This window comes from Parus major, chromosome 4, assembly GCF_001522545.3.
Source record: "Parus major isolate Abel chromosome 4, Parus_major1.1, whole genome shotgun sequence".
Lineage (NCBI taxonomy): Eukaryota > Metazoa > Chordata > Aves > Passeriformes > Paridae > Parus > Parus major.
In genome coordinates this window covers 28201065-28215756 of record NC_031771.1, presented here as the reverse complement: position 1 = coordinate 28215756, position 14692 = coordinate 28201065, and the positions used below count along the sequence as shown (strand labels likewise).

Sequence of the window (14692 nt, the reverse complement as noted above, 5' to 3'; positions counted from 1 at the left end):
TTGGATTTGAATTCAAAAAGGTTTACAGAAATAACAAAAAGATTGGATTTGAATCCACAGAATTTTAATTATAAAAGATGCTGTTATATTTTAATCGTGCCACTGCCTATGGAAAATATACATACTAACAAAATAAATAAGATTCTAGAATGATTTGTTTAATTTTACTTCTAACTTAGAATAAACATGCAAAAATCCCAGTGCCACTAATGATAAAATCACCTTGAATTCACTGTAAAACACAAAGAATATACAAATTTTAAATTTTCACCCTATAAATACACAAAACCTTCTCCTCAAGGCTAAGCCAGAGCAAAACATGTAACTCTTATAAGTATTAAAAATCAGAAAAAACTGAAGCCTTTGGTCACAGAAGTGTAAACAGACCAAGTAAGAATATCTCACAGGATGAGAACAAAATGTACAATTAGAAAGGCAAAATAATCCTCTGAAAAAAATATATGCTCCAAGAAGTGGATTTGAAAGAGTTAATGCGAATGTTTGAAGTGTTGAAATGTGTTTGGAGTTCTCTGCCTTTTTCTTGTGAGTGTGGGTTTTGGTGTTTGTTTGGTGTTCATTGTTTTCTTGGGGTTTTTGATTGTTTGGTTTGGTTTTTGGGTTTTATTTTTTTTCCAGGAGTGAAGAGGAAGAAAAAAACTCAATCAGCAACCCTCATCCCTCATCATAGATACTGGGGTGTTCTAAGAATTTTCAAAAAATGCCATTTAAAACTAATAGTAATATTTCAAGTCTTAAATTTAAAACAATAGGGAAAAAAAAAAAGAAACACAAAAAACCTAAAACACAATTCCTAAAGCACCATTCCCCATTTTCATTATCCCTCCTCAGCTACCCTAATCAGCAGCAAGATACCTGTTGGATCAAGATGAACAGCTTTCTCCTGTTTGCTGCAATCCAATTTCCAAGCAGAATACTAATAGAATTGAATACACCATTCTTACCAGGTTGTTGATTTCACCGAGACATAGTTATTGTCAAAGAATAATAAACATTTTGTTTTCACTTTTCTGCCACCCCATGCTAGCTAATATGGGCAGCTACATACATTAGTTAGTCCTTAACACCAGACTTGCCCCAGAAATAAACCTGCATGTCTCCTCTCCTTGTTCATTTAAGTATCCCCAGTGCTTCTCCTCCTCCCTTATTCCCCTGACCCAAGAAATTTTCAGTCACAGAAGCCTCTCCAGCTCTGAGCTGCACCACTTTTCTGTGTCTTTCACTCACATTTCAACAGCCCATTTTCACTTTGCTGACCCCTTTTTTGCATGACATCATTCCTCCTCCTCCTCCTATTTTCATCTTTGTCTATGCCTCCCTCTTCTCCCCATTTCTCAATCAAGCTCTACTGTCCTAAATTACACGGATCTTTGTGAGGCCAGGGTTATGTCAGACCTTGATGAACACTTGAATCATGAAGGAATAGTAGCTTTTCCTGCTTATATCCACCATATCCAGATGAATTGCTGGTTGAGGAAAGGCAATACCGAGTTCCTGGGAAAATAGGCAGGAGGAATCCACTGCCCGTTGTTGGCTGAAGATCCTTAAATATTTACTAAGAGTAAGTGGATTCAAAGTCAAAGAAACATAGCCACAAAGAGACATCAGAACATGGCTCTGTAGTTTTCTGAAGTCTGTTTTAGCACAGTTCAGCCACTTTTACTTTTAGGATCGAAGAATCTGGGTCAATTGGCCTTTTGCAAGTCTGAGACAAATCTACAGACATTGCCTCAAACCACCCACTGCTTTCAGTGACTGAACATTTCATTCTTTAATTGAGTTTTCTTAAAAAAACAACAACCAACCCAAACCAAACCAACTATGCTGGAACGAGCTATTATTTATGCAAAACAGCCTTAAGCTATCAAAAAGAAGGTTAACACTGAAATTTCTTGTGCTCACATTTTTGTATTTATTATTTCAAATAGAGAAGACTGAATAGTGGGATTTGAAAGCCCAGTGAAACCAGGTAGTTGGAACTCCAATGGGAAGCATGATTCTTTTATGCCCAGGAAACCAAGATGCAAGGACTGAAAGCAGGCAGAACAATCTCAAAAATTTACAATTTTATAAGGGCACTTTGAAAAAAAACCCAAAAATATCCCAGATCAGTTCCTGGCTCAACCTTGCAATAAATACTGAAAATTATCTATTTTTTAAAATGATAAATTTTTAATCATTATGATTTACTTGAATTAAGGCATATTCAATCATATTTTTCGATTAAAACTGTAGCAGGTGCAACAGAATATCCCTTATAACTCTTATTAAAATTCATTGCATTATAAAACCATTTTCCAACACACTGCAATCATAAGAGGCATGGCCCAAAATGAAGGTATTGTCTAATTTATCAACCGTAAACTTTTGCTTTGTCATCTATATCTAGACAAACTGCCTTCTGAATTTTTAGTGTGAATAATTGCTTTCAGTGTTTTCTTCTTTGTTCAGATTGTTTTCCTCTTTGCTCCTTATAATAAGTGAGTCATCTAAATGTTAATTATTTCTGCAAGGTAAATAATTGTGTGCTATGTATTTTTGTACTTTTTCTTCTGCATGTTATCTGTATTGCATCCTTGAGGTAAATTAGCACCGCTATAGTTAAACCAGCATCTTTCAGTTACAAGCATCATTACTCCTGACTTATGGTTTCAAAATAATTGCCTAAAAGACTATATGACTTGACTGTAAGGAAGAAACTCGAAAATGTGAAACTACTGAAGACAAAACAAGGAGGTAAAAAAAAATCTAGTGTTTTGGTATCTTAGCTAAGCATTGGTTGGGTGGGAAAAGAGATTATGAAGCCAGAAATACACTCATGGAAAGAGAACATCTGAAACGTCATGTGCTAGCATGAAACAGTTACACCCCACCAAAATAGCTGCAATGAGCACCTGGGCTGTAATCATCTTCTGACACAATGGGATTCTCTAAGAGTCTGAGCTGAATTAGGTCTTAACCATGCAGCCCCAAATTTTTTTCTGCCTGCTGCACACAGTTTCTGTACATATCATATGCAAGTTGCCTCAGGCACTTCAAGCCTCAGGTTGCTCTTAGAAAAGCTTATCCCAGAGTAGTTTGGCTTGTAGAATAGACTATTTTAGTTGTCAGACCTACAATGATTATCTGCTCCAACTGCCTGAACAATTCAGGGCTGACCAATGCTAAAGTGTGTTTTTAACAGAATTGTCCAAATGCCTCTTAGACAGGCTTGGGGCATCGACCATCTCTCATGGAGATCCTGTTCCTGTATTTGACCACCCTAAAAAAATGAAAGAAATGTAAGTAAATGCTTCCAAAGGTCCAGTCTGAACCTGTTCTAGTGCAGCTCTGAACCATTCCTGCCACTGGATACCAGGGAGTAGATGTCAGCACTGTCCTCTCCGCTCCCCTCCTTAGAAAGCTGTAGAGAGCAATGGGGTCACTCCTCAGCCTCCTCTTCTCCAAAGGAGACAAGCTCAGAGTGCTTAGCTGTCCCTCACAGGACATGCCTACTTGAAGCTCAGCACTTAGGTGGGGGGTTGGCTCTGGCTGGACACTAGGTGCCACCAAAGCTGTTCTGTCACTCTCTTCCTCGGAGAGAAGAAGAGGTAATATAATGAAAGGCTCATGGCTTGGGATAAGGGCAGGGAGACATCACTCAGCAATAACCGTAACAGGAAGAACTGACTCAACTCTGAAAAAACTTAATTACCAATCAAACCAAAGTAGGATAATGAGAAAATGAAAACTAAATCTCCAAACCTCTGAACCCACTTCTCCCTTCCTCCTAGGCTCAACTTCCCCCACAAATTCTTTATACTCTGTTCCCCCAGTGGCACAGGGGGATGTGGAAGGGGGCTGTAGTCTGTTCAGCACCCATCTCTGCCACTGCTTCCTTCTCACACTCTTCCCCTGCAGGGAAATTTCTTCTCTGGCACCTGGTCCACCTCCTGCCCTTCCTTCTGCACTGACTGTCAGCAAGGCTGTTTCTCTCATATATTGTCACTCCTCCCTCTGGCTGCTGTTGTGCAGCAGCATTTGCCTCTTCTTGAATGTGTTATTGGAGGCACCACCACCTTCACTGATGAGCTCGGCCTTGGCCAGCAGTGGGTCAGCCTTGGAGCTGGCTGTATTGGCTTCACTGGACATGGGGGAAGCTTCCAGAAGCTTCTCACAAAAGCCACCCTGTGGTCCACCTTCTACCAAAACTCTGCCCCACAAAGGCAATACAACTCATGTCTCACTAGCCTCCAAGAGATACAGATTGATATTCAGCAAACAGACCAAAGGCTGCCCCTCAAGAGAATGGGTTAATCAGATTAGCAAACCGGAGCCGTTGGATGGGAGCGGATGAGCTGTCCTTCAGTGGCCTTCCACAAGATCAAGAAGCTTGCCTTAAATGTAATAGTCTGGAGCAGCATTAAGGCTCAGAAAGCCCAGCATATTTGTAAATACACAATACTGGATTGAAAGAATGTTTCAACTTTTAGGCCTTTATAAAATGAAATTTTTTTTCTTTTTGCTACTTGACAAAAAATTAGCCAGTATGCTTAACTCTATGTTTCAAGATCTACACATTAGTTTTTCTAGAACTGCAAGCATAGACTGGTATCACCTTTGGTTACAGCAGACATGTTTTAAATTTGATCTGAAGTAAACCATGTATCAGCCAGCATTCATTTTGAAAGTTGTAAAAATATTCTGTAAAAAGTCTGCAAAGCACTTGTTTTAAGCATCCTGCTTAATCTTTGAATCTTGTGCTTTTATCAGTACAGGGACAGTGCAGCAACAAATGAGAACAGTGTCTGTTCTCATCTATGTCCTAAGACAGCAATTTTTTATAATTAGTATTTTATAAATTGTAAAGGTACATTTTTTAACGCAATTTGATACAGATCCTCTTCTGGGCATCTGTGGAAAAGGCTTTTAGCAATGCTCCTCTTTCTTGAAGAGCATGTTTCTTTGAAATGCATTTTTTCTTAGAAAGGGTGTCTTTGTCTATTTTCAGGACTGTACTTGGATGCTGTGATATGTCTTATCAGCTCAGTAATAGTCCATTGACTTGCATTCTGTAATGTGAAATAAATGCACACTTACTTCTGGATTACGAAAGGAAGATAATACAACAGAGTTGCAATGTTTTTGTCTGCAATGATAGAACATTTGCAATCCCAGAGACAATATTACCTGTTAGGGGCATGTAACCACCTCTCATTTCTATACTGGTGATGCAGGGCTTTTGTCAGCCTTCCTATCTGTTTCATACAGAATCAGCAGCGAGAGTTGCCTAGATTCCATGGGACTGGGGGCAAAAGTTCATTTATCAGCACTGGCAATTTGGACAACTACCTCAAAATCAAAAGGGGAGAAAAGTTATTTGTAAGATCACTTAAGGGACAAGTGGGAGACCAGTGCATTAACCTGCTCAGTAATCTAGATGCTTATACAGTTCCAAGAAGCAGAGGGTAACATGGCTGGAATAACAACATAAGAAGCAATGAAATGCTCACGAAGGACAGGCAACTAATTCAATTCACCACAAGTCAATGAAAAAATCCTGTACTTAAAAGTAATGATTAGGTGGACAGACATGGTATGAGGGGGAAAAAAAAGTAAAAAGTAAAAAGTAAAAAGAAACTAATACAAAAGAACCCTCTGAAGTGAGTACTGTCTCTGAGACACATGAAGCCATTATTTCCATTTCCTCAGCACAGCACACAGATGTGTTGCAGTAGCCAGTCTGGCATTTCAAAGAGGTACCAAATAGAAAGGTTCCAGAGCAAAATGATCTGAGAGCAGAAAACTCAAAAGAAAAGGGATTATTTCGTTTTGCAGGGAGTAAAGCAAGGCAGGAAGGGTGGCAGCCCTCTTCAATGAGAGAGCAGAACCCCCTCACAGCCATTAGGAACATATAAAGGAGTAATAGATTAGGTGATATAAAGGCTGATTAAGGTTAGACAAAAGCCAAAACCAGGATGATTTAAGTGCTGAAATGGATGTTGGAGAAGCTGTGAAATCACTACTCACAGGAACTGCATAGGTTTACCTGATTCTGCCTTCAGGCAGGGAGGACAGAGCAGGTGACTGACTGCTCAAAGACCTTTCTTGCCCTGTTTCTATGGTTTCTATGATTCTGCCCTGCCTCTAGCTCCCTCAAGGACGGGAATGAAATGTGACATATCTCTAACCCTACATGTAATGACAAGCAAAAATGACAAGTAATACGTGTATAAGGGCAAGAGATAGAAAGCTACACAAAGAAATACAGTAACTGATACAATCAATGTCACCAAATATTGAACTATGCATCTACACTTTCCTCACCATCAATACCTCTAGCTTTTATAAATTATCTAATTAATTATATAGGTCTCAGTTTCTTGAGTATCAGTGTAGTCCTATATATATCTTGAGCAAACAATATAAAAAAGAAGAGAGGTCGGCCTTTTAAACTGAATTTAAAATGTGTTCAAAATTAATTAAATTCAAGAAAATAAGTATTTCAATTACTTTACTTTTCCTATCCATAATAAAATAAACCTCAAAAGTGGAAGGTTTACAAAAATACAACATTGCAACCACTTCATGCTCTCTAATACATGTGCAATTTCCCCCTAGTGTAACACCAGAGACCTTGCTACTGTGTCTCACCATTTACTTTTCCATCCTTGATTAAAACTGCATCTTGGTTTCAGTTTGAGTTCTTCACTTTAGTCACACATTTTATATATTTCCCTATTATTATTTGCAGACTGTGATTCTGCAACATGAATCTGCAGGTAGCTTTGGGCACTCAAGAATCAGAGAGACAAAAGGATGCTATTAATTTCCCACAGCCACATCCCTTCCCTTTTTCCTAAATGAGAGCAGTACAGATTTCGTATGCTACACACCTGTAACATAAATGTATCTGAAGACCTGACACAGACTCCAGTTTACTTTGTCAAAAATCAAGTAAGAAATTCACTACTTCTGTCATAAAGATTTTAAACAACAAAAACAACCACAATAAAAAACACTTTGACTAAGTTACTACCAAACTTGGCCTCATAAAAAAGGAACCTATAATATCTTTTTTTTTAATTAAAATTAAAGTTTGTGTTTTAAAGGACTTTTCTACCACGCATTTAAAAAAATGGTTCTTCCTTCCTGCTGAACTTTTTACTCATTTCATTATAAATTAAGAATATGCTTCATAGTCAAACTATAGCACAAAAAAAATTATAGCTAGAACATTTGCAACTTATTGTTTTGTCTTTTAAAGCTATTTAATAAAGTGTTCTTATTAAAATTTGTGATTTTATTACTTAAAAAAAATTATCTAACATTACAATTGAATTATTCTTTTTAATATCTTGCAGCCACTAATTGATCCTCATGATGGTTAGAGAAAGTGAGAAGGCACTATTATCCTAGTTTCATCCAGAAGTAAAACTGAGGTGAAAAAGCTAAACCACTTGCCCGGTGTCACATCGTGTGTCACGCAGGCCTGAAATCTGACCATGATTTTGTACGTCAGGCATAGCATTTAATTTTGTAAGTCTTTGTAGGAATTAGTCCTGTCTCAAAGGGACTGCCTAATCATTTCTTTGGGATTATGTTACATCAAAAAAGTTCTAAATCTGTGCTCCCCAGAAGCATGATTAATATTGGTCTTTAAACATATCAAACTACAGAGAATGAGAAACATTTCAAAAGCAGAGAAAGAGAAAAATCAAAACTAGTCAGTAGATCTACTTAATCTATCATCAGATCTAAACCAATTTCCTAACAAGCTGCCAGGCACAGATTTACAGTGACACAAGAAAAAATTGTCCTGAATATTTTTAAGAGTGCAGCATCCTTCCTCAATCAGTCCTATGACAGAGAATGTTAAAAGTGCCCTAGCAAAATACAAAATTATGTTGGCACCATTGATTTTCAAGGGCTTTCTCTGTCTCTTGTGTTTCTATCTCAAACCCTTCACTTCCTGTACCTCTACTGCAGCTGAAACAAACATAGGACATACCTTGATTGTACTAGTGTGTGCACCAGGATATTCTTTCTCCTCCAGTGTTGACCAACGTTGTATAAATTTTGACACCATAGGATCATCATAGTCCACTATCTGAAATCCTGAGACATTAGCTCCTCCAAACTGAATTTTTGACAAATCTCCATCAGTAAATCCCTGGGAACAGAAAAAAATTACGTCTGTTATTTTAATAGTTTTGGCAGTTCTCTCAACAGTGTACAAAAAGAAGGAGTTACTGTATGACCTCTACTGCAGAAGAGTAAGCCAACATTTTCCTCAAACTGGATCCAACTTAAATCCTGGGCTGCCAGGATTAAGTCATCAGCTCCATCAGCCAGCAAGGGGGTTCTTGCTGCCCACTAGACAAACACTTTTATAGAGAGCAAGGGCTGAGTGGACCTGTCCTTGCCATCCTAGCTTCCTAAACATCCTGCTAATTTCAAGGGCATCACTTAAGTGAGAAAGGGAACACTGGACATGAGTAACAGGCAGGCAAGTTTTAGGCAGGAATACTTACAGCCACAGCTGTATCCTCTTTTTTAGGAGCTCTAAAGCATGTAGAAGGACTTACCATCTCCACTTCCTCCTCCCTCTGACACAAAGAACTACTTCTTATTCTTACAAAAAGTTCTTGTGTTCTGTGTTCTGTGATTTAACTTCACCCAAATAACCATACAAATGCATCTACATGAAATAATGATGTCAGACACTTCATTATAAATGAATGTTGTGAGTGAATACAAAAAGAAGCAGCAACTTCAAACTGTATTATTGTAAGTTGCTACAATTGTTATACTGGATGCTCTTTAATTACTGCATATTAATGATCTTCATGTGTTGCTGCCTGCTAATACAGACACTTCTACACAGATCATGTAACTTGAGAGCTGAACAGGAACATTCATTGTACATTCAAAGCTTTTCTCCGTCTATCAGTATTTTTTTCAATTTTCAAAATAGATCAATTTCTTGAATGACTGATCAGGCTGGGGGAGAATATTACTGCAGTCCGTAAAGAAGAAAGCAGGCGGGTTCAGTGAAGATGAGATATGATTCAAATGCAAGGTAAGTTTTCTTTCTGACAGAGAAAAACAAGTTTTAAAAATCACTACCATAAACTTATGTTAAACAGGTTTAAAACACAAGATTCAGTAATTTTTAGATCTTATGGACTTGCTGTTACAAATTTAAAGCAATGGCTAAAACAGCAACCAGTTAACATAATGAAATCCACTGGGCACATTTTCTAAAATTTCCCTTAAGACTCAAAATGCTGTTTATCCAACATTTGCAATGAAAACCACAGATGTCTAACAGATAATTTTTTTCACATTTTGCTAAGACTTTTATGCCTGCTTTATGAATATCAGCACCTCAACTTCTTTATCCAAAAATTAGTCATTGAGACACAGGAATGAAACCCCAGTGTCCAGCTTTTGAAGAAGCCTTTAAAGCATCAGGCTTTTTCACACCCTGGCACCCACATGACTCTTCAGAGCACTGCCTGCCTGGAGGGGGAAGTGCTTTCATCAAAGGCTGGGAAGAGACAGGGGTTATGCCTCAAGAAGCCAACCCACACCATGCTCCTTCTGTTTCCTCTGGCTCCTCAAAGGACTCAAAGGAAGACAGTGTCAATTGGGGCACTCTGGGCCCTGCTGGAATTCCTATCAAACACTATCACAGTTCAAGAATAAATGATGAAAAAGATGGTTTGGTGGCACTTGCACTATACAACCCCCAAAATTTTTCTTGAACAGGGTAACTGGGATTTGAGCATGCAGAATTTGCTTTGTCTGTTACAAAAAAAACCCAGGTGGACTAGCTCCCCTAGCTTCAGTAAGTGTTTATAGACTTCAATATCAGTAAAATGGCCCTTCATCTTTAGACACAATTTCAAAAAAAAAATTACTTTGACAGAATTTAGTGAGTTTTCTGATCTTTCCCTGCAGGGACACTACTAGCTATACTGTCTGATCACCTACGTTCAAGAAAACATTAATTCAAACTGATTATTCAGCCAATCTGAGGGACAAAATGTGGAAATCCAAGACACACTAGATGTCTAGCAGAATGAAGCCTGATAACCATGATTCTTAAGTAGTTGAAAAGTTGTGAGAAAGAAATCACCTTGCTGAATGAATGTATCATCCTATGATACAGAAAGTTATTTTTCTATTTTACATATCCTCTTTTTCTAAAGTATGTAGAAAAAGAGAAATTCTATTGAAGGAGCTGAACAACCTTCATTCCCATTTATGGGAATATGATAAGAGGCATTTAAACCCTGAAAAAACTCAGCCAATAAACCAATATAATGTCAACACATGCATTCATTTAGTGAGGATAAAGACAACTAGTTTTTTTTCTGTTTTCTAAAATGTATTTAAAACAATACTAGTAAGTGGGCTTCCATAAACAGTCAAATGAGCAATACAGGTATTTTAAATACTAAGAATGCTTACCAGATTTGCAATGATATAGTGGTATCCTTTAACATGTTTACCAATTGTGATAACCTGTAAAAAAGAAGAAATATCCCCATAAAGGAGAATGTTCACCTGGTACACAGACAAAGACTTGAAAGGTACAAAATGCAGTATAATGTAAAAGCTAGTTAAGAGCTTTACGGTATACAATACTGAGCTTGTGTGATGCTTTATGCTTTATTTTACCTTATGCACTGCTGAACATACTCTTTGCTGGCAGAAATTAGCTGTGCTGAAGTCCAAGTCCCAAGAGGGAGAGTCCCTCAAGACAAGGGAACTGAATGCTAATTACTGTGGTGTGTATTCAGCCAGGAGAGAGGAGGCATCACGCTTTAGCAACACTGTGCCTCACAGACTCCTGCTAGATTCTGCCCAATGACATTAATGAATTATGAGGAAGCCTTGTAAAGTTCAAACTGTTTATTGCCCTAAGTCTTCCTCATAATCTCCCTCACCAGCTGGTGGTTCCTCAACAGTCTCTGTTGGGAGACCTGCATCACAGATTCTTCTCCCAAATAAGCCTAATTAGGCCTATGTTTGCATGGGGAAGTTTGCATTTGGAAGCTAAGCACTTCTCCAGAGGAAGTTTCTGCAAGATAAGAGGAGTCTAAAGGTTTATTCCATCTTTCAAACAATGAGAGCAACTTAAATTAAGAGTGGATGACTCATTCATTTCCTCATTTAACATACAACGTATAACTAAAATATTGAGACTAAGTATCCTGAAACTTATATCAGGGTACTAGTGAACAACACTCCACATACTTGGCTTAATGAAGCTACAAAAATATAATTGAAAGAAGTTTTAACACTGAGTTTACCAGAGCTTGAGACTCAGAAGGACCACATTACACAGGTGATAGAAGCATTTAAATTGTTCCTCTTTTGAGGTCAGTATATATATGATACATGAACTTAAATAACCTAAAACACTACTTGCATCGGACTACTTAAAACTAAATACTTATTGAGAGGCTTAAGAAGTATTTTCAGATCTATTTCTTATAGAAAAAGATCTATTCTACTATTTCTGCTCAAGAAGAAAGAAATTTCAGTTAGACCAAATAGATTAGCTCTTATGTATGAAATACTTCCTCATCATTGGTGTTTGATAAGACAACCAGTAGATACAAGCCTTTGGATCAATGCTCAGGAACTCTGCTCTAGCTGCTACTTGGTACTCTTTCATTAATCCAGCTTGCTAAAACTTTCCACTTGTTCATATGAACACCAAGGATGCTGCCAGTTAAAAGTGAGAAAAGTCTGTAGTAGTTCCAAAATCAATGATGAAGGAGCTGTGCACACAAAATCTGTTCAGCAGTTTAGAGGACCTTCCTCTAGCAGGCATAGACAAGTAGAGGCAGTAATTACACAGCTGCCCAGAGGGTGTTATCAGGGTGAAATGAGATTCTGCAAAGGAAGCTGCTTGAGAAGAGACAGAAGCTATATAATGAAGAGCGTGGTAGCACAGGCCTGCCAGATCAGAGAAAAGGAATATAAACTTGTTTAAGGAGAGCTGGGGAACTGAAATATTTTTCAACATACATGAATTGTTGAAATCTGGAAGAGAAACTATAACACAATACAAAAACCAAGAATGATGAAGCAGAACAAATGTGTGCAAACACATTTTGTGGCTACACAAAGATCCAAGGCTACAAGATCCAAGGGCTACAAAACATAACTGGGTGAACCTGAGGCTGTCACCCCAGCTTAAAATATTTTCAGGATAAATCAAATGCACTAAAATGAAAGATCTGATCAACAATATAAAGCAAGGAAAAAGTAAAGAAGTTGCTTTATTTGCACACAAATAATACTTTGACATTCAAGGAAAATCTGGTTAACAGAAAGCCTGTTGCATTTCTTGCTGCAAAGATACACAGAAATTATTAAATTATTCTGTATTGTTAAATATAATACAGAAAAACTATTTCAGGCATCCTCATGAAATGATGGAAATTTCTGAGGGTTTCTTTTTTTTCAGAGCAGGAATTAAAATAATTTTTCAAAATAAATCTGGTAGCGAAGCAAGGCCTGAAGTATGCAGCCATTAGAAAAAAAAAATAAAATCAGAAGAACACACTCAAAGGATGCTCACAGGGCAAGAAATCCATTGTTCAGCACTTCATTTTGAGAGATGGAGAAAATTAAGAGAGAATCAGTTATTCAGACTTTTTTATAGGCTATTTGAGGAATTGAAAATGAGTTTACCTTTAAATGTAAGGAAGGGAAGTTACTGACTGTAAGGATAAGGATAATGTAAGGGCTTAAAAAAGAGTCCAAAGTCCAGAAACAACTAGGCTGTCTTGTGAAAAGAATTCCAGGACTAAACCCATATGGGACAGCTGAGAACAGCTTAAGAGAGCATATTCCAGGGCATAGCAGTAAACTATTCAGAGAACAATGAACTAGAGTTATATTAACTGACCTGTGAGGCTGATTCAGTTATCAAGAATTCTTCAGTGACTTACAAATCAAAACAGCAGAAACAAAGGCTTAGCTATCTGTGTGCTTAAGGAGTAGCACAAGTCTGTGGGGATAAGATGAGAAACTCTAAGCATCTAAAAAAGGGGGAATCAATCAAAGTGTAAAATGCAAGAAAAATATCCCAAAACTGCAATCAAAATAAGAAGCAGACAATGACAAAAATAGGTCTATTATGAAACAAAGACTGCAAAAGTGAGTGGTAACTGAAGGGTAAAGAGGGTTCTTGTCTATAAAAAGTGGCTAAAAGGTGAAACTGAAGAAAATTACAGTCAGACAAAGTTTCATATCAGAAATTATCATGAATTTTCATACTTATTTTAAAAAGAATGTATAGATAGCAAGATAAATGGTAAAAATAGTCTTGCCAAGATCAAAATACGTCAAAGCAGTATCTTTTTTTTCTCTGGCCTGATAATCAGGAAACAGCAGATGTGACATAACTTAAGTCTAAAAAGGTGTTTGCTCTGCAGTGCATCATTAAAAACTCACAAGAAACATGGACAAGACAAAAAGTCACTGTAAGGTAAGTTGAGAACTGTCTGAAAAGCCACACAGAACCAATTGAAGAGGACCTATAAGAACTCCTTATGTCAAACATTGCTCTACACTGTAAATTTCTTGACATTGGTAAGTCAAAAAAATTGATTTTGAAAAACAGCAGATGACAGATCATACTCTCAGAGATCAAATGCTCTTGAGAACAGGATCAAATTCAAATTTATCTGGAAAATTAGAAAAACAGTTTGTGGATATGAATTCCAAATAAAACAACAAACATAGAATGTACTCTGTTAAGGACACTGCTCATTGTCTGAACCTCTTCAAAATATAACGACCTTCAAAACAGAGACCAAAATAACAAGCCCTTCAAGAAACCTTCAAACAAATACATTCATACCCTGATGATACATCCTTACTGATGCTGCACAGTCTCACATGATGAAGCTCAAGCCAACAGGGAACTATCCTTACAATTTTCCATTGTGCCCTGCATGCATGAAAAGTAGTAAGGTACAGAGCCAGTAAGACCTTCCTAGACACTAGGACTGAAGTGGTGGATTTCAAAGTAAAGCAGTAATTTGAATCAGACAACCGTGATAATGTTGCTAAAAAGAAAATTTAGAAAAAAAATCATTTTGGCAAATAATTTGCATGGGTGGAGAGAAGACAGATTTTGCTGTTCTTTTTAAAGCTCTGGAGGCCTTTAGCTATGAAAAACAGCATCCAATTTTGGTTAACACACTTTAAGAGTGACACAAAATGAAGAGACAAGCAAGGAAAGTACAAACAACAAAGAACTTCAAAACACGAATTTCAAAGGGCATTAAATGAGAAAGAGAAGCTCTGATACAGTCTTCCCAAGACATAAAAGGTTCTCAGAAAACGCATTAGAGAGAGAAAACACTTTCTAGGTGTAAAAAGAACTAACCCTTAGGCATAACTACCTACACTGGACCAGGTATAATAGTGTATTGACTATGTATAATACAGTATACTACCTTGGTTGTGAAATAGTCTGAACAAGCTATTTCATAAATTGCTGCTTTTATTTTAAAAACCCAGGATAGAAAACAGGATCATCCAGATAGAATTATCTTGCCTTTGAGCAAAGGGAGGGATTACAGGATTTGAATGTTCACTTTCTGCCTGGCACGTAATGTGGTCCTCAATACAAACCAGTCACTGTCAAATGATTCATAAT

General features: G+C 37.3%; 1 protein-coding gene across 4 annotated transcripts in view; it reads right to left on the bottom strand.

The window, feature by feature from the left end:
* Positions 1–14692, bottom strand: part of GRIA2 (glutamate ionotropic receptor AMPA type subunit 2) — an 85968-nt gene that overhangs the window by 28525 nt on the left and 42751 nt on the right. For all 4 annotated transcript variants that reach the window (XM_015624337.2, XM_015624336.3, XM_015624335.2 and 1 more), the window contains exons 4-5: positions 10477–10530; positions 8009–8170 (exon numbers count right to left, since the gene is read on the bottom strand). In XM_015624337.2, the coding sequence (XP_015479823.1) occupies positions 8009–8170; positions 10477–10530 (216 nt within the window). The remainder of the gene's footprint in view (positions 1–8008; positions 8171–10476; positions 10531–14692) is intronic.